Genomic DNA, 21,981 nt, shown 5'->3' on the forward strand with positions numbered 1-21,981 from the left:
AGGGGACTCTTTTATAAGTGAACTTGCCTGTCTGCAATGAAGGTGTCAGAGAGATGTGGGTGGAAGGTTCCAATATGGAAATATTATTATTATTATTAATTGAATTTATATACCGCCCTAAACCTGGAATGTCTCTGCCTCTTGACTGTCTGAGCAACAAGCTGCTGCTTATATTATGTATGAATCACTGGGACTGCACTACCAAGGTCGCTTGACACTCATTTAGTCAAGGGAAGGAATGCAGACGTGCATTCCTCAGAAGGTAGGATCCGGGGCCCGCTTTCGGTTCCCGCGCTGCAGTCCAGGAAGAAAGGAGGCATTGAGCGAATGGCACTCTGCACATGCCTCTAGGCATCCTCTTCTTTTAATACTGCATGGCCAGTGGTCAGGGATGATAGGAGTTGCAGCTCAAGAACATCTGGGGGCCCAAGGCTGAGAAGGGCTCCCCTTCCCACATCCCAGGCGTGAGTTGAAATCCAAGTCAAAGCACTGTGGCAGGCAGAGGAGGAAAACGACACGGAGAAGCAGAAAAGGGAGGTGGAGAGAGAAACACTCTGCACATGCTCAGAGGCAAGCTTTTCCCGATGGGGCTCTACACCTCACCACCCTTCCCAGAGGCCTCTGCGGTCCAGCCTGGACTACAACTCCCAGTAGCCCTAGCATCATCCTGTCGCGCTCGCTGGAGCTGATGGGAGTTTTAGTGCGAAATTTCTAGGGGATCCAGACGGGCGAAGGCTGATCTACGGCCCGCTTCGCTCTGCCCTCCACAACAATAGAGATGAAAACGTCAAGAGGTGCCGCACTCAGGTATCGATTCCGGTTTCCATTCGGTCGCCGTCATTATGCGGGGAAAGAATACAGAGACGAAAAGCGTCTGAAGTGGGAGCTGAAGGCTACAGATAACTTCCGGCACAGAAACGAAAGTCCGCATTCTCTCAGGACTTCGTGCGGCGCCGCTCTAGGAATCTGGAAACTCTCTGATGAAAGCCTTTGCCTCAGAAAACAAGTCCAAGTTTAAAACCGGAAGTGTATTCAGAAACCCGCCAGTCTCCGATTTCCTTCCCTCCTAAACATAATTAGCGCTCCGTACGTTTTTCAAGTCGTTCTTCCGGTCCCTCTGTTGGTGCCCTGAGTGCCCGGAAGTGTCGTCATACGTGTCTACGGAGCGGCCCCTCTGCGGAAAATGGCCTCTCTCTCTCATGCGAACCGGAAGCCGGAAGCCGGTGCTCCCGGAAGCTGTATCTGGTCGGCGAGCGAGCGAGGAGGAAGGAAGGGCCGGCTAGTGGGCGGAACCGGAGTGCGGCTGATCCTGAGGAAGCAGCAGCAGCAGCAGCAGCAGCAGCAGGAGGAGGCGCAGGGAGGGGCTCTCTGGCTATCGCTTCCTTGTTAGCTGAGAAGCCGGAGGAGGCGCCGCTGCCGCCGTCATTATGGGGGGCTCCCGCGACGACGAGTACGACTATCTCTTCAAAGGTGGGCCTGCATCCCTTGTCCCCCGCCGCGCCTCTTCCCCCCGCTCCCTGGGGACTTCAGACCCCCCATCCCCCCCCCCGGTTCCCGATCAGGATTCCTTGGATGGTTTCCGGCCCTACTCGAGAGGAGACCGATAGACATTTATGGAGCACCACTGACTAAGGTCCATTAATTCCCAGGGGCCTCCTCTATGAGTGAAATGCAGTTGGTTGAAGCCGACCCCCCTTGCCTCTCCCTCGCCCCAGCCCTTTGGGTGGTATCCAGTGCTAGTCCTCCTCAAGGGTAGACCCATTAATGAACGCGCTTAGCATAGGCCCATTAATTGTAGTGGGCCTACTCCGAGTCTAATGTGGTTGGATACAGTCCACAGCCTTGGCTCCCCTTCCCCCAGTCCTTCTCAGTAAAGTATCTCAGGCCTTGTTGGCACATCAGAAAGCCTACCCACCCTTTGCTAGGCGCTGGACAGGGTTGTTTTTTTAAAAAACCGTTTAATGATTTTCATACTTAATACTTGTTTCACCAGACTAGTGGACGGGCTTTGTATTGGGACTTTGCAATGGAGTGTTGTGAAATGTCTGTTGTATTTTGTCGGCTGAATTGTGTTTGGGCTTTGAAATCTGGGATGTCTCTAAAGTGGGGTGAAGACAGTCTTGACACTTTGGTTAAAAGCTACCATATTCTTTTTGCTACACACAGGGTAACTGCTAGGATTTCTTCAGTTTGCATTATTATATCCCACTTTTACCACAAGGAGGTCAGGGCAGCACATGTAATCCTGTTCTCTTTTTTATATGCCCAAGTTTAAAGTGTCAGACATGGCTTAAAAGGACCAGGCTGAAATCTCCACTTGACCATGAAGCTTGCTGGGTGACCTTGACTCAGTTATGATTTCTCAGTCTAACCTACCACAGAGGGCTGTTGTGAGAATAAAAGGAGAGAATGTGGAGAAGGACCATATGTGCTACTTTTACCTCCTTGGGTGAGGGAGTGGGATATAAAATAAGAATGTAGATATAAGAAATCCTAACTGTCAAGGTGTAATTAATCTGTGTGATCCTGAATTTGCACTCTTGCTTAAGATTATCCCAAGTGCCTTTCAACACCAGCAGTTGCTTAATGAGACTGACATGCTGTGTTGCCCAGTGAGGGCAGCAACAACATAGAGGGGTGGGTGGGGAAGATTGGACATCTTGCAGGACACAGTGTATTATTGAGTAAAACAGCCTTCCTCAACCTTGTGTTCTTCAGAGGTTTAGGCTACAAAACATCAGGCTTAGTCAGCACAGTGGGGTTACTGGGCTGGGTTACAAAGAGAACCCTGAACCAGTTTTCCTCCATCCCTTCTTTCATTCGGAGTGCAACTAAAGAGAAAGTTTGGAAAATGGCATCTTCCCAGAAGTGAAGTTAAAATAGATGTCCGTAAGTGTGCTAAATCAGTGAGTTGTTCAACATCCAGTAAAAGACATGGGCAGGTATGTGTTAAACATAAGAAAGACCCTGGTTAGATCAAACCATAAGGATCCCTCTAGTCCCCATCCTCCAGTTTGCTCTAGCTGCTGGCCAGAGGTCTCTGGAAAGCCCCCAAGGAATGCTTCAAGTCATACTCGGAGAGGTATAATGCATCGGGACATGGAGGCTCTATTTAGTTGTGATGGCCAACAAGAGGCTAAAAGGGGGGGGGGGTATCTGCCTCAACACAAAATGAGTACAGCAGCTGATTGGAGCAGAAATATAGGGAAGAACACCAGTCTAAACAGGAGATCCAGTCCCACAACCTCTCTTCCTGCAATTGAGCAGCAGAGCACCTGCTTGGCATGCAGAACCACCCAGGTTCAACCCCTAGCATCTCCAGGTAGGGCTGGGCAAGGCTCCCTGCCTGAAACACTGGAGAGCCACTGCCAGTCATTGTAGACAGTACAGAGTTGGTGGACCAGTGATGTGTTCCGACTTATCCGATAAAGACCAGTGCCATACTAGGCTCTTCTTATTGTGTCTGCCTCTGTTGACTTCTTTCCTCCCCTCTCTCTTTGCATACCCGAGAACACATCCTCCCACCATAAAAAGAGAGCAGTGCAGTTGGAAAACCTTAAAAAAGAAGAAGTGGGGAAGGCATAACTTGGGGCTACTATATCAGATTCCCCCAGTAAGTGAAAAGGTGACACAAAGCAAAAAGGGGACTGGTGGCAATATCTGTTGGCTACTGTAGAATCTGGCCCTTTTATTGTTGCAAAGCCAAGTAACTTTGAACGAATTGTTTTCTCTGCATTCCTTTTTTATTATATTCCCCGCCCTAACCAACCCCCCTATTGTTTTGTAATTATAGTCCTATTCCCTATCCCTTTCTTGAGACTTTTCTCATAGAAACCAATGGCCAGGCCCTTCTGGTGCCTCCCCCGGAGTTCACCTTTGCATGTCTGATCTCCCAAGTTCTGTTAAAAATCTGTCATCCTCCTTGCTGTGTGTGTTCAGCATTTCTCCCCTACTTGGCTGCTGCAGTGGCTTAGGAAAGAGCTCTTCAGGGCTGAGGCTGGACTTTTGATCAGCACTTAGCTGTTCGGTGGGGGTGGCCTCCAGTCACTGTGGTGATGAATAATGCTAGTTGGTAACTTTGTGGGCTTTTTACTTAATACAGTACAGGGCGAGCCGCTTCCCTTTCAGAAAGAATGTCTACTGTCTCGAGATGAACTTTCCCTTTGATAACTTGGTTTACTCTATATGTTTCGCTGCTTTTGTGTGAAATCTTTGTAAAAGTATCACCCTGATCCACTGCTTTGTGGTCTTGGTGTGGTTTTCCTCTGGAATTTTGCTTTCCCTCCCTCCCCCTTTTTACTTTGAGATAAAGGAAGTGACTGAGGAAGGCATGGCAACCAGCGAGCAAGTGATTTAATGTTGAAACCTCAACTTCCAACTTGCGGGGGCAGGGGTGGCAAACGGAGAGGGTTAACTGGTGAATGTTGCAAGCGTGGGATTTTTAAAAAATGTATTATAGATTGAGCTTGTTTGTTTTCTAATGCAGTGCATTTTCCTGTAGGGATAAACCAGGTAAAATAACAGCCAACTGTTTCAATGTGGAATGTTTATCTGTCTTTCTGGGGCGGTGGTGCTGGTGGTGTGGGTTGTCTGGTTCTTATCACACAAAAGAATGTAAGCCCTGGCATGCTTTAGCTAGGCTGAGCTTGCAGGGTGATGGTGGTTAATTGCCTAGAATCTGCTGAATGTGAAGAGTTAAGGGACTTATTAACAGGTTTTTCAACAGAGATTAGTTAGCAGCAGCAGCAAGATCTAGCCTTGTTGCTTTGTGAAACTCCTGATCAGGGCATAAACAAGACTGGCTGTTCCTTGCTGCTTGCAACTGTACCCTCCTTGAGTGGCTCCTTCTAGGTGACATGGAACTTGCATCCCTCCACTGACCTCACTTCCGGTCTTACTGTTACTACATAACATTTACCAGCCCATTAGGGCATTACTCCTCCTCCTGGATGTGCAGGCATTCTTCCCAGCAGAGTTTCCCCCCCTGATAGTGAGCAGGATGTGTTGGGAAATAACATGCTTGGCTGCACAGATAACAGGGCAGAGAGGGAATGTTGCAGAGGTTATAAATCTGGGTTTTAGAGACAAAGGCTGCATGACAGGGAACACACATTGAACTGTTTCCTTGCTTTTTTGGGCCAGCTTTCCGTACTGTCTGGCCTGTAAATGCTTAGGTGTGCCATGTTTTCATTGTGAACAGCAGTTTCTGCTGAGGCAGCAGCTAGACATGTCACATACTTGACCATGTGTACCTTCTCCTGACATCTTCAGACAGCAGGAAAGGCCGGTGAAGCAGCTAATGTGTCAGCCCAGCTTCCTGCCCTCCTTGCTCACTTCTCTGCAGACTAGCCCCAATAATAACCCTCTGTAGTCCAGGACCTGTGGCATGTATTGCAAGTATCTGCATTTTTTAGGTTTAAACACTTGCATGGTAATTGCATAGAAGCATTCAATACTGTACTTTCTAGTGCATTTCACATGCATTATGTTGATATGCAACATCTGCAACAATCTGGTTAATTTCATCCTAACAGTAGCTTCTGTAGCTCTCTTCCACATCTGAGTTTCACTCCCATCCTTACGATGTTAGCAGGGCACAGCCTGTGTTGCAAACATAGTTTAACTTTCTTCCAAGGAATTCTGGGAATTGTAATTCTGTAAGATGGGTGATGAGAAATCTCTTCCATAGCACCCTGATTTACTGTGAGAGCCAGTAAATTGCTCTCACAGTGTAATGTAGTGGTTAGAGTGCTGGACTGGGGCCCAGGAGAACAGAGTTCAAATCCTCACTCAGCCATCAAGCTTACAGGGTAACCCTGGACCAGTCATGGTGCCTCTCAGCCTAACCTGCCACGTAGGGTTGTTATCAGGAAAAAACTGTGGAGGAGGAGAACCATGTACAGTATTCCACCTTGAGCTCCTTTGAAGAAAGGTGGAACAGTAATGTAAGCAAATAAATAAACGAATGACACTTCCCCCTGTTATACTGTTCTACCAATTTGGTTCTGAACCGCGGTTCTGGGTTTGATATTTAAAGCCCTAATTAGCCCAGGACTTGGTTAGCTGCAGGATGGCTTTTGTTCTGTGGCACCTTAAAGACTAACGTATTTGCTGTGGTGTAAGCTTTTGTGGAATAAAGCTCACTTCTTCTGCTATCCTGAGGTAGGGGTGTTTGTGTTTGTGTATGCCCACACCTCTGTGACTCAGGCATGTGTATATATAAACATACACACAAACAGATGGTTGGAGGGAGGGGATTGTAAATAGTGAGGTCAGAGGGGGAGGAATGAAAGAAAGTATGGAAAGTATCTCTCTGTGTGTGACTTGTGGTTATTGAAGTCCAAGAGTTCTCTTCTGCGTTCTGGAGAAGATGCTCTTCTGCTCTCTAATGGGGCCTTAGGAAAGGCCATAGTACAGACCCCACTCTGGCAATATGCATATGAACAAACCGTTTGAGAATAGCTTTGCTGTCGCAGGCTCTCATTTCCCCATCTTGTTTTAATCCCTTTCAGCAAGAACAGAAGCCAAGCCCCAAGAGTTGATAAGTTGCAATAACTACAGATGTGGGTCTACACTGGCAGCTGAGCCTGGCAATCTTCCCCACCATTCATCAGTTCATTTATGGCAGGTGCAAATAACCTTTGACCCTCCAGATGTTGCTGAACTGTAGCTTCCTCTATGACCATTGACCATGATCTCTAGGGCTTATAGAAGCTGTAGTTCAGCACATCTGGAGGGACAAAGGTTTCCCACTGAGCATTTTAAAATCTGATTGACTACAGCTCCTCCGGTATATCCCTGCTTTCATACTGATTCAGGGTTGCTCCAGTTTCCACCCTTTCCTTTCTGGGTCTTTGTATAGCCCTGGCCTATTCAGAATGGCTGACATCAGCCATCCTGTTGTTTTGTGCTACAACTCCCAGCAGCTCCAGCCAGCATGGCTTTGCCGATCGGAGAGTTGTGTCCTGCAGATGTTTTGGAGTTGGAGAAAGTTTGCATAGAAGAGGAGAGGTGCTGCACACATTGGGGCTGAGGTAGCTGCTTGTATTTGCAGAGCTTTGAGCCACCTGACTGCGTTGAGGTGAGGTAATTCAGTTTGTCTCTTCCCCGCTTGTCCTTGGGTGTTGCTGAGACCAGCTGATTACCAGTGTACCCTGGACTCTTTGCTTTCCCCAGCTTTATTGTTAACAAATAAAAACCACAAGGACTGGGCAATCTGGTTAGTCTGGCTTTCAGGCCTTCCGCAAGTCCTGTGAATTGTGCACCTAGAAATGCTGTAAACCTTCTCATATGCTTTTTACACTCTCCTTTGGGGAAGCCGGTTTCCTTTCCTTTTATGAACAGGAGCTTTCACATGTGGCTTGTCTTATCAGTCTCCTTGGATAAGTTCTAGCCATACCATTGGTTTAGGTTTTTTATTTTTACTTGCTGGCATCTTTGCATTCCAAAGCCTTCTGCAGAGTCCTCCCTCTCTTTACCAGTGAGATGATGCCCAACCAAATCTCTGCCTGCCCTTGCTGTCCCTTGGCTACTGCAAGGGGCCTAATTTCCCACCCCTGGAAGAAAAGAGTACCCTGGAAATTCCTGTCACCTGCTCAAGGCAGTTAAATCATGCATTAAACTTAACAGTGAAACTCAAGCTGGAAACAAGGACACTCTTCCCTTTGCTCCATGAGACCAAAGAAAAGACATATTTTTTCCCTTAAAATACTTCGACTGCTCTTCTCTAACAATTTTTTAAAAAAATGAATTTCATAATATTAACAAACACAGAAAAGGGGGGAAATGTGTCTCAGACAGCTCTTCTGAATTTGCACCCAATTAACATTTCCCAGCTTCGCTTGCATAATTGTGATGTTATGGGTTTGGGTTAAGAGCCACCCAACTTTCACTAACATCCTCCCTCCCTCAGCGTCCACTGAGTAGGAGCAATAAAGAGTTGAAAACTGCTTGCCCAAACTGAATGCCACCCATCTTGTTAAGGGTGGTATAGTGGTTAGGGTGCTTCGTGCTTGACTAGGAGCGGGGAGATTGCGGTTCAAACCTCCACTCAGCCATGAAATGCACTTGTTGACCTTGGCAGGGCAGGGGACACATAAACATTGAACCAGTGGCTATGTATGGTGGGTTGGTCAGTATTTTAACCCCCATCTCCATGCTCACACTTCCACGGTCCCAGGCACAGGAAGCAGAAATGGGAGGTTTGCAGGTCCCGCTTGAGTAGACAAGTATAGTTGGCGAGTTGCTGAGATGTGGCTTCAGTGGCCATGAGAAAAACTTTAGGGATTTTTCTGTGCAAAAAAAAAGGAAGCATCTAAATGCCAGGTTCTCTTCTGGATTTCACAGTTTCTCTTTTGCCTGACTTTGGTTGGATAACAACACCTTGTGATAGGATTTAATTTCCGGTGTATGTGTCAGAGAGTGCTAGCTCTGATGGGCTTACTCTGAATTAACAGAGAAACCCCTGAAGCTGAACCTTCCCAAAATGGTGCCTTCCAGATATTTTAGACTACAACTTCTATCTCCCCCAGCCAGTTGTAGTTCAAACAAAACATCAGGAGGGCACCAGGTTGGGGAAGGTTTGGTGCCTTTTAGTCTGGCATCAAACTCCTGATGGGCATGAATAGTTAACAAGCCTCTTCCTGTTGTCTTTTTTTGTAGTTTTGGCTCCTGCTTTGCTGAATCAGCTGAAAGGGGAGAGACGACAAAAAGGGCTGGTTGTTTTTGTCCGCACAGTGAGATTTGTGCAGTAATTAATTAAGATGAAATCCCAGATGTGATTGTTTTATCGTAATTTCAGAGTGGAGGAAAGGATTGAGAAGCAAATATGCCCGTCTTGGAAGGATGAAGCCATGGATTGCTGCAGGATAAATACCCGGGTCATGTTAGTTTTCTGGATCAAGCTGCCCACCCCCCACCCCCCACCCCCTTCTTAAGTGATGCAGATGGAGAGTCTTTGGTTTGACCTATAAAAGAATGAGACTCTGCTTTGGATCCTTTTCTGGCATGCATAGACCAAAATGAGCATTCAGATGGTAACCATGTAAACATAGGTGTATATTTTCAGATAAAATGGGATGCAAGAGGGAGCCAGAAAAATTTGAAGATTGACATCCTGGCTTGCAGTCGTATGGTTCTCAAGGTCGCTGTTTAACAGCTTGTGGTAATATAAAAACTGGCTGGCATGTACACACACACACACACACACACACACAGCCCAGAGTCCCCTTTTTTTCTGGCTGCTGCCAAAGGCCAGAGCGTAGGAAGATGGGAAGCTGCCTTTTCCAAGTCCATCTAGCTCAGTATTGTCTACACTGACCACCAGTAGCTCTCCAGAATTTCAGGCAGGGCGTTTCTCCCAGCCCTACCTAGAGATGCTGCTAGAGATCGAACCTGCAACCTTCTGCAAGCAGAGCAGGTGTCACTGAACTATGGCCCTTCTCTTCAGCTCTGCAGTCCCAGCTGCAGAGCACCTGGAGCAGAGTAGCCTTTCTGGCAGGGAGAAAAGAAGCGAGCTCTCTGCAGTTGCTGCTTGGGTGGAGCCAGATCTAACAGTTAATTTTATTGAGTAACAAGAACTTTAGTATTGCAATGTTAACAGCAGTTAAAGTGTCTTATTTCTGAAAGAAAGCTAACATTCTAGCTTTATGCAGTTGGGGATATTGTGGCTGTCAATATCAACTAGATATATATATAGACCTAAGAAGGCAGCATGGTGGATGAGCAAAAACCAATAGAGGTAAAAGGGGGCTTCAAAGGCCATCCAGTCTAACCTTCTACTGATGCAGGAGATGTAGAGATGAGCAATGTTTGATTAATTGATTAATTAGGAACAATACATTTCAGGATCACATTTAGCCTCTGCTTTCTTTGCCCATTTAGTTCAAGAGCCAGTATTTTGAGGGTGTGTGTGTGTGTGTGTGTATGAGTATGTGGAGCTTAAAAATGTAATTTCCCTCTGGTAACAACCCCCCCCCCCCCCGGCTGGTTTCCTTAAATGTTTACCTGGGCAGTTTCTCTTCACAGAGGTCCAGGTGAATCAGCAAAGGAGGTTCACAGTGTCAGAGCAAAGAGTGTGTTGGGTTCCTCTCTGACTCTCCTCTCTTTCTTCCCTTCCCAGTTGTTCTCATTGGAGACTCCGGAGTTGGCAAGAGCAACCTCCTCTCCCGCTTCACTCGCAACGAGTTCAACCTGGAAAGCAAAAGCACCATTGGCGTGGAGTTTGCCACACGGAGCATCCAAGTGGACGGCAAGACAATAAAGGCTCAGATCTGGGACACGGCAGGGCAGGAGCGATACAGGGCGATCACGTCGGCGTAAGTGGACCAGCGCCAGAGCCTTCCCGGGGATTGTGGGGGAGTTTTTGGGAACAGGACGCAGGAGCACTGCAAGTGTGTGTGTGTCTTCTGTGTGATGGTCCTTGCAGACATCGTGTTTGCAGCGAAAAAATACTGCTTTTTAGATTGAACAGCATTCAAGAATCCCATTGCATTCTTTAAGTTGCTAGTCTTCAATGTTCATTGAATTGTAGCGTTGGAAGGACTCAAATGGCCAGCTAGTCCAACCCCCTGCAATACAGGAATCATGTGACCCACCAGCTGAAAATTAATAGCCTCCTAGCCTGACAGGCCAGATTGATATCTGCCTCCACCTGGCAGGCAGAGCCACCATCCACCTGTCAAATCACCTGACTTTACGATGACATCAGGTGACCTTTTCTGTCTGCTGTTTTGCGCAGCACTTTGAGCAATGCTTCTGAGGATCTGAAAAATCAGCCCCTCTGAAAGTGCTGCCCAAAACCGCCCTATGAGAGGGTCCTTTTAGCCAAGTCCCTTCCTCATCTGCCCTGTACGTAGCTTCATATATGATGAGCATGGCTTGGCCAAAATGGGGAGAGACTTGGCAGGCCTGATTAGGGCCGAGTAGGCCCATGGGCTGGAGGTTCTCCATCCCTGCTGTAGGATAACTGAGTCCAAAATTGAGTCCAAACTGAGGATAACTGAGTCCAAAACTGGCTCCAAAATCAGGCCAGCTAGGGATGTGTTTTTTTCCAGCAGCTGCTGTTGGAAGAGCTTTAACCACTTTTTTTTAATTTTAGGTCAACTGTAGTGATGATGCATATAATCTCATTTACTTCTCTCTCTCTAAATGACTATAAAGGGCAACTTATAAAACCAAGTCACGACAGGATGAAAAATTGGAAATAAGTTGGGGTTATCGGAAGGCCAAATTATGCATTGGGCAAGAGGCTCTGCCAGCCCCTCCCGCCCTGGTGTCCTCCAGATGTTTTGGACACCAACTCCCATCCTAGTCAATTTCACCATAGTCAGTTTATTTATCTGCTGCATTTTCCACAGATATGCTTGTTCTCAGAGCAGTTCACGTAAGAAGTAGTGTAAATTCAGCACAAGCAACTTCCCACTTGGGCGAAGGCAGCGCGTACTCTGCCCCTGACTAGGGCTGGCGATGTATCACCAGCCAAACATTGCACTTTAGCGATGTACTGCAATGTTGATAATATAATAATTTATTATTTATACCCTGCCCATCTGGCTGGGTTTCCCAGTGATACATCAGCGTTTTAAGGGCAGCTAATCCTCACCAGTTGGTAAAATTAAAATATCCAACAACTTTACATCATTAAGCAGTCCCGGCCAGCCTGACATCTGGTCAAGGATGATGGGAGTTGGTAGCCCAGAGCATCTGGAAGCCCCCAGGTTAGGGAAGGGCTGGGGTGGTCCTGGGGCAGTTGTGAAACACATGCAGCCTGTACGAAGTGGAGCCAATTTTTTAAATGCATGTACAGTGGTGCCTCGCAAGACGAAAATAATCCGTTCCGCAAGTCTCTTCGTCTAGCGGTTTTTTCGTCTTGCGAAGCAACCCTATTAGCGGATTAGCGCTATTAGCAGTTTAGCGGCTTAGCGGCTATTAAAGGCTTAGCGGCTTAGCGGCTAAAAGGCTATTAGCGGCTTAGCGGCTTAGAAAAAGGGGGGGGAGCGGGAAAAAACCCTCAAGACTTGCAAGACGTTTTCGTCTTGCGAAGCAAGCCCATAGGGAAAATTGTCTTGCGAAGCAGCTCAAAAACGGAAAACCCTTTCGTCTAGCGGGTTTTCCATCTTGCGAGGCATTCGTCTTGCGGGGCACCACTGTATTGCTTTATATCCCATCTTTCCTCCAGGGAGCTCAAGGTGGCCTGCATAGTTCTCGCTATCTCAATTTTATCCTCACATCAACCCTGCGAGGTTGGGTAAGCTGAGAGTGAGTGACTGGTCCAGGTCACCCAGTGAGCTTCCTGGCTGAGTAAGGATTTGAACCCTGGTTTCCCAGGTCCCAGGACCCAGCCCTCTTAACCACTGCAGCACACTGGCTCTCTGGAGAGTGTCGTGATGCCCCACTGGGCAGCCTGGCGAGGTCTGAGCTTTCCTTCCCCTGCCCCCTTTCTGTGCTTGCTGTGGGCTCACGTGGGTTGTGTGCTTCTGCCTGCAGCTATTACCGAGGTGCCGTGGGGGCCTTGCTGGTTTATGACATCGCCAAGCACCTCACCTATGAAAACGTGGAGCGGTGGCTGAAGGAGCTGCGAGACCACGCCGACAGCAACATCGTCATCATGCTGGTGGGCAACAAGAGCGACTTGCGCCACCTGAGGGCTGTTCCGACGGATGAGGCCCGAGCCTTTGCAGGTGAGTGGGTGGGGGGCCCCAGTGTGTTGCTGCTGGAATACTGCTTTGTTTTGTTTTGTTCAGTTTCTGATTCTCTTGCAAAACCTCTTAGAGCAGCTGCCGAAAATTTAAAGCTAACAATAAATGGAAAGCAATACTAAAACAACAACAGGAGAGCCAGTTTGAAACTTTGTAAAACTCCCCAAGTTTTTTGAAATGTGGAAACAGAGCTTGTCACCTGGAGCCCAAGAGGCTCCAGCCTCTGCACCAGACTAGCCTCCTTGGGGAGGGCATTCCAGAGGCGGGTGCCACAACTGAAAAGGCCCTGTCCTGCATCATGGTCACTTCTCTGCTGGAAAAACTCAAACAGGTGACTCAGAGGCATTTCTCTGTAACTGCGTGGTGGGAAGCGGTTATTGAGGTTCCAGAGATTTTGTCACTTCTTCCACCTAGCGCTTGCTAATTGTTGGGTCATCAGCTCCTAGGCATCAGTGTGGGAAGAGGAAGATGATCCAGTCTCCTTAGTATGTTAGAAGTCTGGATGGTTCTTGCTTTCATTTTTTTCCTGCCTCCCCTCCCCCCTGCCATCATTGAATCCAGGGTTATCTGGCCAGGCTGAGACCTGCAAGGAGGTGTCCTTATGCACTTTTCAACCATACCCTACAAGTTCTTTCCATGTGTATATTTTACAGGGTAATCTCCATCTTGGCAGGGTAATGTTTGTCTAAAATTTATTTATTGCATTGTTATCCCACCTTTTCTTCAAGAAGCTCAAGATGGCATACATACTTTTCCTCCTCCTACTCCTTAATGAATGCCCACAACAATCCTGTGAGGTAGGTTAGACTGAGAGCGAGTGACTGGTCCAAGGTCACCCAGTCAGATTTCAACTCTGGTCTCCCAGGTCATGTCAGTACTTTCTGCTCTTAAGTCAAACTATCTAAAGTACCTTTCCTCCTCAGCCTGTCCTGTGCAAAGCTTAGTCATGAAGATGTGCTTTTCCTATGAGAGGCCCAAGGTCCAGTCCATAGACAAAGAGTAGCAGAACTGGCAGGGAGCTTAGAGCTTAATAATAATAATAATAATAATAATAATAATAATAATAATAATAACAACAATAATAATAATTTGTTTATATCCCGCCCATCTGGCTGGGTTTCCCCAGCCACTCTGGGTGGCTCACAACATATAAAACACAACAAAACATCAAATATTAAAAAACAAGATATCCCATACAAGCAACAAACAAACCAATAAATCAATAAAAACCAATGACAACAATAACAACAACAACAACAATAAACAGTTTACAGTTATACCCAAATTAAAGTAACCACCAACCCCAACTAAACATTTAACAAACACCATCCTGACAAAAATGAAACAGAGGAACCAAAATTGGAACCGTTTAAAACATTTTAGCCTGTTGCCCCAACCCCAGTGTTGTTCCAGCAATGTCCCAGTGGCCTCCCAGGAGCCTTTTAGCTGTTCAGGGTGAGTCTGGGCCCTTCCTCCTAGGCCAAGGTCTTCCAGCAGGGAGCAGGCCTTCCTTCCAGCACTCACGGCAGCAACAATCAGGTACCCATTGCCCTTGGGTATTGGGCAGCTTCCTATCTTCTTCTAGACATCCTCTAGTTAGAAGCAGGAGGCAATAGCTTTGGAGTTTCGCATGGCCGCTTTGCACCCCATCCCACTCACTGTCTCCTGGGTATTGGATTTGGGCTGCCCGGCAACAGTGACTGGTACCAGCCGAGTTTGTGAGTTCCTGACATCTGTTTTCCTTTGACAGATGCCACCTGTGGATTTTTATGCTTGTGTGTAACTTGTAGGAATGTGAGGCAGGGGCAGCGAGCAGTCTAAGCAGCATCTTGGCCTCTTCTTTAATTAAATGAGAGTGCCCCCTCTTCTCTCCCTTCACCCTCACTCCCCCAAGGCTAGGAGCAATTAACAATGTGGAGGCATCTGCTGTGACCTCAAGACATTGACTTGTTCATAAATCTGGTTGGTTTTCAGGATAAGTTCATTCCACTCTGGAATGTGGCTTTGAGTCCTCTGCACTAATCATGATTAAAAATGCTTGATTTATGCCACATGCAGTTCAGAGAGGAATTTTGCAGGAGGAGGGGAAAGTTGGCAGCTGGTTTTCATGGCCTCAGTCCCAGAGAAATGGCTCCCCTCCTCTTCTCTGGGAGTCATTAAATATCTTGCAGCTAAGGTGCAATTTTCTGATGGTTGCAAGACTTCCTCCTCTTTGGTCAGGTGACACTTTGCTAATCACTTAAGGAAGCGAGAGAGGATCTACAGAGAAACCTTGAACCTGAGCCAGCTTTATTCTTTCTCCTCTCTGAGGAGTGTTTGAAAGCCCTCTCATCCATGTGATGGAAGGAGCTTTTTAAAATACACACAAAATTCGTGGGGTTCAATACTGTTTTATACAGCACCCTCATCTAAGTTCTTCGTAAACCCACTTCTGACTTCTAGCATATGACCAAAAAAAACTGCGCTGTGTGAGGGAGACAGCCAAAGATTTCATGCCGCTGTTCCCAAGGAGTGAAGATTATTGTGACAGGATGGGAAAAGACTTAACAGTCGAAACAGGTTCACAACCTGTCTTCCATTGTGCATTACTTAGTATCCTATTTGTGTATTTCATTTCGTATACAGTGGTACCTCGGGTTACATACGCTTCAGGTTACATACTCTTCAGGTTACCTCAGGTTAAGAACTTTGCTTCAGGATGAGGACAGAAATCGTGTGGTGGCAGCGGGAGGCCCCATTAGCTAAAGTGGTGCCTCAGGTTAAGAACAGTTTCAGGTTAAGAACAGACCTCCGGAACGAATTAAGTACTTAACCCGAGGTACCACTGTACGTTTCTTGAGTACAATATAGTTATCATGGTCTGGTTGGGAATAGAGGAATGATGAGAGGAACCAGCTCGGGAACCACCAAAGGAAGAAGGTTCAGAGCCCAGGGTGTGGTGCTGGGACTGGGAGAAGACTCGGAAGAGGAAGTGTCGGAAGCTGAAGGGGTAACAGGGCTTAGTGAGTTGGGAGAGCCTGTGGCAGAGAGAAGTCAAGAATCAGAGGAGCAGGCTGAAGCAGGCGAGTGGGAGGAGGGAGGTCAAGAGGCAGCGATGAGTCAGGCTGGTGAAGAAGCCAGGGGGTCTCCCCCTCCTGCTGCAACAGGCTCCCCACCCCCCCTGACTCCGGAACTAGGAGAGATATGAAACAGGAGGAGCAAAAACAAGCTGCAGTCTGATTGCTTGCAAGAACCCCTGGAGAGGCAGAAACATAGGCTGCTGTGAGGAGGCAAGGATTTTTAGTCTCAGCAACTGATGTTATGACCACAGGGCTTGAGCTGCTATGCACATTATGTCTGACACTCATCCAAGTCTGGGAAGATCATGTTTCGCTAATAAAGAGTTAACTCCAGCTTTGAACTGTGTGATTTACTGACCAGCTTGCACTGTGACAAAAGTATATTTTCGTAATTTGAGGTTTTTGAGTTTGTGCAAAGTTTTGAAAATGGCAGCTGGCAGGGCAGAAAATATGGGGGAAAGCAAGGCTTGGGGAGCATTTTGGAGGAAGAGGGAGACATAGTGTTAGGGAGGCCACACGCGGCACAGCCAAAGGCACAAAAACGGGTGTGAGGTTGGGCTCCTGGTTTCTGTGGCTGCGATGGGAAGCTATGAAGCTCTTGAGCTTGAAGCAAGGCAGCCTTTTATTCGGGCCTCTTCACTGGACTGGCAGATCTAATCAACTTCCTGCTCTTTCTCACAGAAAAGAACGGCCTTTCCTTTATTGAGACTTCAGCTTTGGACTCGACGAATGTGGAAGCTGCTTTCCAGACCATTCTGACAGGTGACTTGGCACTGATGTGGGAGAGCTGTGTGGGCCATGAGAACGAAATGCGGAGCTGGGAATTGGGAAACCTCAGAGTCTTTGATGCTGGAGGCAAACAGAGAGGCGGTACCTTAGGGCTGCTTTTTTCTCTAGGGAACAGAGGAGGATTTTGGGATCTTCTTCCATGCCTCCATTGATCCTCCCTGTTGGGGCACATAATATGTGTGTAGATCAGAGAGGCTCTTCCAGGAAAGCCCTACCCCAGGACTGAGTCTTTTTTTTGCAAGATTGGCTATGCACCTACTTGGTGGGAAAGATTGCTATGGCAACATTTTTGATAATCTTGCATTTAGAAGCAAATCCGTCACTTCTTCCCTAGATCCTACTTTGTTCTGAGCAGGCCCCTTCCCTAGCCTGTCACCAGAATTTGCTTTCTCTCCCCTGATAGGCGTGCCTGGAAGTGTGCAGGCTGGTCTTGCCCAATCTGCTGCCCTTCAGATGTTTAGGGTTCCAGCTCCCATCAGCCCTGTGGCCCAGTGATCAAGTAGAATGGGGCTTGTCATCTCAACAACACCCGGAGGGCACCAGCTTGGGGAAGGCTGGGGCGGGCAACGCCTGCCAAAATAGTGGAAGCCATAAACTGATTTCCAGCAGTTAAGGAGCGGTACTTCTTTGGAACAGAGGAAGCTGCCTTATACGGAGTCTGACCTTTGGTCCAATTAGCTCATTGTTGTCTGCACTGACTGGCAGAGGCTCTCTTGGGTTTCAGGCAGGAGGTGTTCCCAGCCCTATCTTGAGGTGCCAGGGATTGAACCTGGGACCTTCTGCATGCAAAGCAGGTGCTCTACCACTGTCAATAGCTCCTTGCCTGTCCCATATCTAGAAAAGCAGGATAAATTATGCAGAGTAAGCAAGCACCTGAAAAGAAACATAATTGAAACTCGTTGCAGAATCCAGTTCGTTTACAGCATCTGGGGTTTCCTGGGCACAGAATTTTCTTTAAGCACACTGAGTACATAGCAGCCCTGCTGATAGACAGCTATTGATGTCTTCTTGGGCCCCTGGCAGTCAACTTTTAACTGGCCACCTTTTGTGTCCTGTCGCTGAGAGGTGGAGGAACAAGGGAGGCTGCTCATCTCTGTTGGCAGCAACATTTTCCTGGCCCCCTCGGTGCTGAGATCACCGCAGAGCCACTTGTTCTCTGTGTGGAACAGCACATCCTCTGCTTCCTGCCATCACTGTAGATTTGCTCAGTTCCTCTGTGTGGAAATGAGCAGACATAGGAAGTTGCCTGATATTAGACCCTTGGCCTTTCGAGCCAAGTGCCGTCTACATTCATTGCAGTGAAAGTTAACAGCAACTGTTATCCCAAGATCTCTTTTCAATTAGATCAGCCAGGGATTGAAGCTGGAACCTTCCTTCTGCATACAAACTTCTGCCACTGAGCTATGATTCCTCTTCATTTTGCCTAAGGCACTGAATAGCAGTACCAAGTGGGTCTTTCCTGCACAAACTATTCAGCTACCAGCAAAGTATCCTCAGTGGAATGTTAGAAAGCGACCCTTCAGCGGATCAAATCCAATTATGTGTCCACTTTAATTGAAAGAAGCTGTGGACAAGTACAGCTTATTAGAAATGAGCATTTATGATTGTGTTTACAAGTTTATGGTGGGAAGAGACTCCACTGACCAAATTATTTAAATGTGTTTTTACAACTAGCTATCCAGCCATGTCCTCACACCTGAGTATATCCAGAAAACTACAAAACCTAATAATGAGGCAGGGAAGTTTTCTCTGTCCCCTTATCCTACCCATTGTAGCTAGTGCCAGATTGTGCAGAACCTGCAGTGTACAATTTGTTCCCCATGTCCTCAATGCAGGCATGTTTTGGCAGATAGGCCAGGGAATTAATGACTCTGTTTAATGCATTTTATCCTCAGAGTCTCCCAGAAGTTTATGGATCAACAACAATATAATAAAAGCAGTCTTCAGCCTCAGGCTTACGATCTTAAAAGACGCAACACAAAACGAAAGAGATGGGGAGGGAAGAGGAAAACGAGCAGACTTGGGCACCCGTCCTTTAGGTTACAAAGTTCTCATAATGACCAGCTGGGATGGAAGCAGTTGAAGGAGAGGAGGAGTTGAAGGCAGCTGGTCCCTCCGCGAGTCCAGTGGAGTGGCCCTGCTTTCTCATCTATTTCTCTGTTCTGCAGCCTCATAGAACGGCTGCTGATAGGTGGCAACTGGGTTCCAGTGGCAGCTCGTCTCTCAGCAGAGCCGATGGAGCTGTCCTGCTTCTCTTCTCTCCTTCTGCTGTCAGTTAGTGGCATGGCACTGCCAAGTGACCGTTCAGGGAAAGGAGGATCCCTGTTGAGCTGGGGGTCTCAGCACAGTCAACAGAGTGGTCCTGTTTCTTCTCACTCCCTGTGGGGCAGCTGAATAGGAGTGCCGTCCCAGGTGAAAGTTGCGGGAGGCAAGCCCGGTGGAGGCAGTCTTATCTGTAGCGGATGTGCAAGGTGCAAAATCTGCAGCCCCATATCTGTTGCTGGACTCCAGTGCCCATCATCCCTGACCATTGGCCAAGTTGACTGCAGGGGCTGATGGAAGTCTGGTCATATCTGGAGGGCTGCAAGTGTCCCATCACTGTTATAGTACTTGGTTTTACCAACCCTTTTTGTTTTTTTGCTTTTAAAGCACACCATAAAATACATTCCAAATTCTACAAAGAGAGAACTCATTACTGCACGAATTGAATTGATGACAACTTGCATACGTTATGCCCAAATTCTGCAAGTGGGAATGTTGGGTTGCTTGCCCATGAAAATGGTCAGAGTTGGGAGTGAAGTGAGGTGGCAGCATGTTGCAATCCAGGACTGCCCAGCTTGCCATGGGAGGGATGGAGGGGCTTCAGCCATAGGGCAGGTGCTGCCTCTGTTAGTGACACCTTTCCTCCTCTTTCAGAAATCTATCGCATCGTGTCTCAGAAGCAAATGTCTGACAGACGCGAGAATGACATGTCACCAAGCAACAATGTGGTCCCTATCCACGTCCCCCCGACCACGGAAAATAAACCAAAGATGCAGTGTTGTCAAAATATATAGCAGGTTCCATTCCTCGAAAGCTGTGTATATTTCCCCAGGTCTAAGATGGAAATAGATTCTGAGTTCACATTGTCCTCTTTTTAGTTCTCTCTCCCTCTCTCTCCCTCCCTCTCCATGAAACCTTATTTTTATTCTCTTTGGATTTCTCCATGTCTTAACTCTTCCCCTTTATTTCAGTATTACAAATCATCAGTTTGTTTGCATGTGGCTGCAGCATTATCAGAATGCTAGTCCCGGCAGGGCAGTTTTTAAAAAATCATGACTGATCTCTTTTCCAAACAGGTTGGCTCATTCAGCAAAGAACTAGATTGCTGCAGCTTAAGTCTTTGCAATTCTGATACTCCTGAGAGTCTGACCGAGCTTTTTAAACCTCCTTTCAGCCTCAATATTGCATCTCATGGAATGAGCATCTCGTGTGGATTATCCTGTGGCTCCCAGCAGTATCCCACAGTTAACAGTACGCAGGAACTACACTAATTTATTGCTAAGAGGAGGGATCCTGGCCCAGGAGGCTGAGTTTTCTCAGTTCCTTGTAGTTATATCGGTGGGTGCGCCCATTCTGAGCAACCTGGTGCCCTCCAGATGTTTTGGGACTACATCTCCCATGAGCCAAAACTAATGCTGGTGGGGGTTGTAGTTCAAAACATCTGGATCACCAGGTTAAGGGAGGCTGATCTAATGAATTAGAGTTGTATGTACGTAACATTCCCAGAAGAAATTGCTCACTCCTCCTACCTACTGTGTCCCCAAATAGCCAATAGTGCCACTTCATGAAGATGGCTAGTTGGAGCGAGGTAAATGTTTATCCAGTCACAGCATTCAAATAATCATCTTTGTGCAAGCAAGTGGGGGATTAGTCGCTTTGCATGTTGGGGAGGGTGGGTGTAGTTTTATACTGAGCCAATGCAGTACCATTTGTCTTAAGGCCCAAAGAGTTGGTGATGGGTGCCTTCTGTAGAAGAAGCAGTAAGTCGTAGCTCAGTAGCCCATCTGCTTTTCTTGCAAGTGCCTATGGCTTGCAGTACTTCGTTTCATGCACCCCTGGTCCATTTTGCACCTTGGCCTGTGCAGCAATGCTTGCTGTCATTCTCAAAAAGGCATGGAGAATATTTGCAGGATGGGGACATCATTGCACCTCCTTCTCTTTAAGTCTCGAGTCCCTGTGAAAGCGGGGTTTGATTCCAGCAACCACTCAAGGCACAGGATGGGATTAAATCTAGTCTGCAGTTTTGGCAGGAGGCCTCTGTTGCACCTCCCTGTTACTGGCCAGGGAGCGTGCTTGACCTCTTCCTTGCCCTTCCTCATTTATTTAGAGAAGCTCAGGCCATGCGCATGAGCCCTGCTGAAGAAATCCAGAAATACATGCCAGAAGATTTGTTCTTGGATTCTTGCAGTTTTTAAGCCAACTGTGGATGTCCCTACTTCTAAAGCACTGTTCTACTTCTAAAGCACTGTTCAAACAAGCAGTGTTTTTTATATCTACACATACAAGCACGCATAGAATACTGTGGTATTTGGAAAGCCCATTTGCAACCAGAAGAGGAAATGGCTCCAGGAAATATTTAGGGGGGAGTGGACAGGAAGGAAAGAGGCTTATCACAAAGATGCCATAGACCCATATGGTGTCCTTTCCTTCCTGCTGCTCCCACCCCCCACAAGGGCACGTACAGAGTGCTGAATCTCTCAGCCAGCCTGTCGGTCTTGCGGTGCTCATGACGTGTGAGGAGCACAGAAGGCATTGCTGTAGTCCCTTCATGTTTGTGTCTTTCTCTCCTGTAGTTGTTGATCTTATGTTCTACAAACTCCCCCCCCATCTTTTTGTAAATTTGCTTTGTACTGTATGCACATTCTGTACCTCAAATATTTTTTTATGATTGATTTGAAATTATTCATTATTGGAATTCTAATAAAAGAATCACAGGGGGACTGTTCAGCTGTTGTTGAGTGGACTTCTTTGGAATTATGCTGCTGTGGGCATTCCGGTATTTAAAACATGGCACTTAAGTATATGAAGATGATTAACCTGAACGTTATATGCAGTGCAGATATTACTCGGAATAAATTATGCAAATCAATTTGAGATGCAAATCGGAATCTGTTTGCTATTTCAGTTTGCATGCTACAGAGTGTGTGTGTGTGTGTGTGTGTGTGAAAAAGTGTGTTTTGGATCGTCATGCATTATGGGTCTGTATGTAAGATCACAAAGGAGGGTGAAAATCAGGCACTGAACAAAAAGCTCCTTCCTGCTGAACACATTGAAACTCTCTTGCAAGTGCTGAAAGTTTTTGACAGTCACTAGCGAGAAAAGGTTGGATGAGAAAATTCAGCTGGCCAGGCTTGTTGGGGCCCAGTACATAAGCCAAGATCTCTCCAGAGATT

At 47.1% G+C, this 21,981-nt stretch overlaps 1 protein-coding gene across 1 annotated transcript; it reads left to right on the forward strand.

Moving 5' to 3' along the window:
• The first annotated feature begins 1,286 nt into the window (after positions 1-1,286).
• RAB11A (RAB11A, member RAS oncogene family) lies at positions 1,287-21,533 on the forward strand. Its single transcript, XM_028705591.2, has 5 exons — positions 1,287-1,470; positions 10,121-10,316; positions 12,487-12,680; positions 16,439-16,519; positions 19,463-21,533. The coding sequence occupies exons 1-5, from the start codon at positions 1,428-1,430 to the stop codon at positions 19,600-19,602; spliced, it is 654 nt and encodes a 217-aa protein (XP_028561424.1). The 5' UTR covers positions 1,287-1,427; the 3' UTR covers positions 19,603-21,533.
• Positions 21,534-21,981: the final 448 nt, after the last annotated feature.

This window comes from Podarcis muralis, chromosome 14 (assembly GCF_964188315.1).
Source record: "Podarcis muralis chromosome 14, rPodMur119.hap1.1, whole genome shotgun sequence".
NCBI lineage: Eukaryota > Metazoa > Chordata > Lepidosauria > Squamata > Lacertidae > Podarcis > Podarcis muralis.

Excerpts from the sequence above, each read along its gene's own strand:
- RAB11A (XM_028705591.2), top strand. The coding sequence starts at position 1,428 with ATGGGGGGCTCCCGCGACGACGAGTACGACTATCTCTTCAAAG. Across the intron at positions 1,471-10,120 it reads GTACGACTATCTCTTCAAAG|TTGTTCTCATTGGAGACTCC; the intron begins GTGGGCCTGCAT and ends TTCCCTTCCCAG. Across the intron at positions 16,520-19,462 it reads TTTCCAGACCATTCTGACAG|AAATCTATCGCATCGTGTCT; the intron begins GTGACTTGGCAC and ends CTCCTCTTTCAG.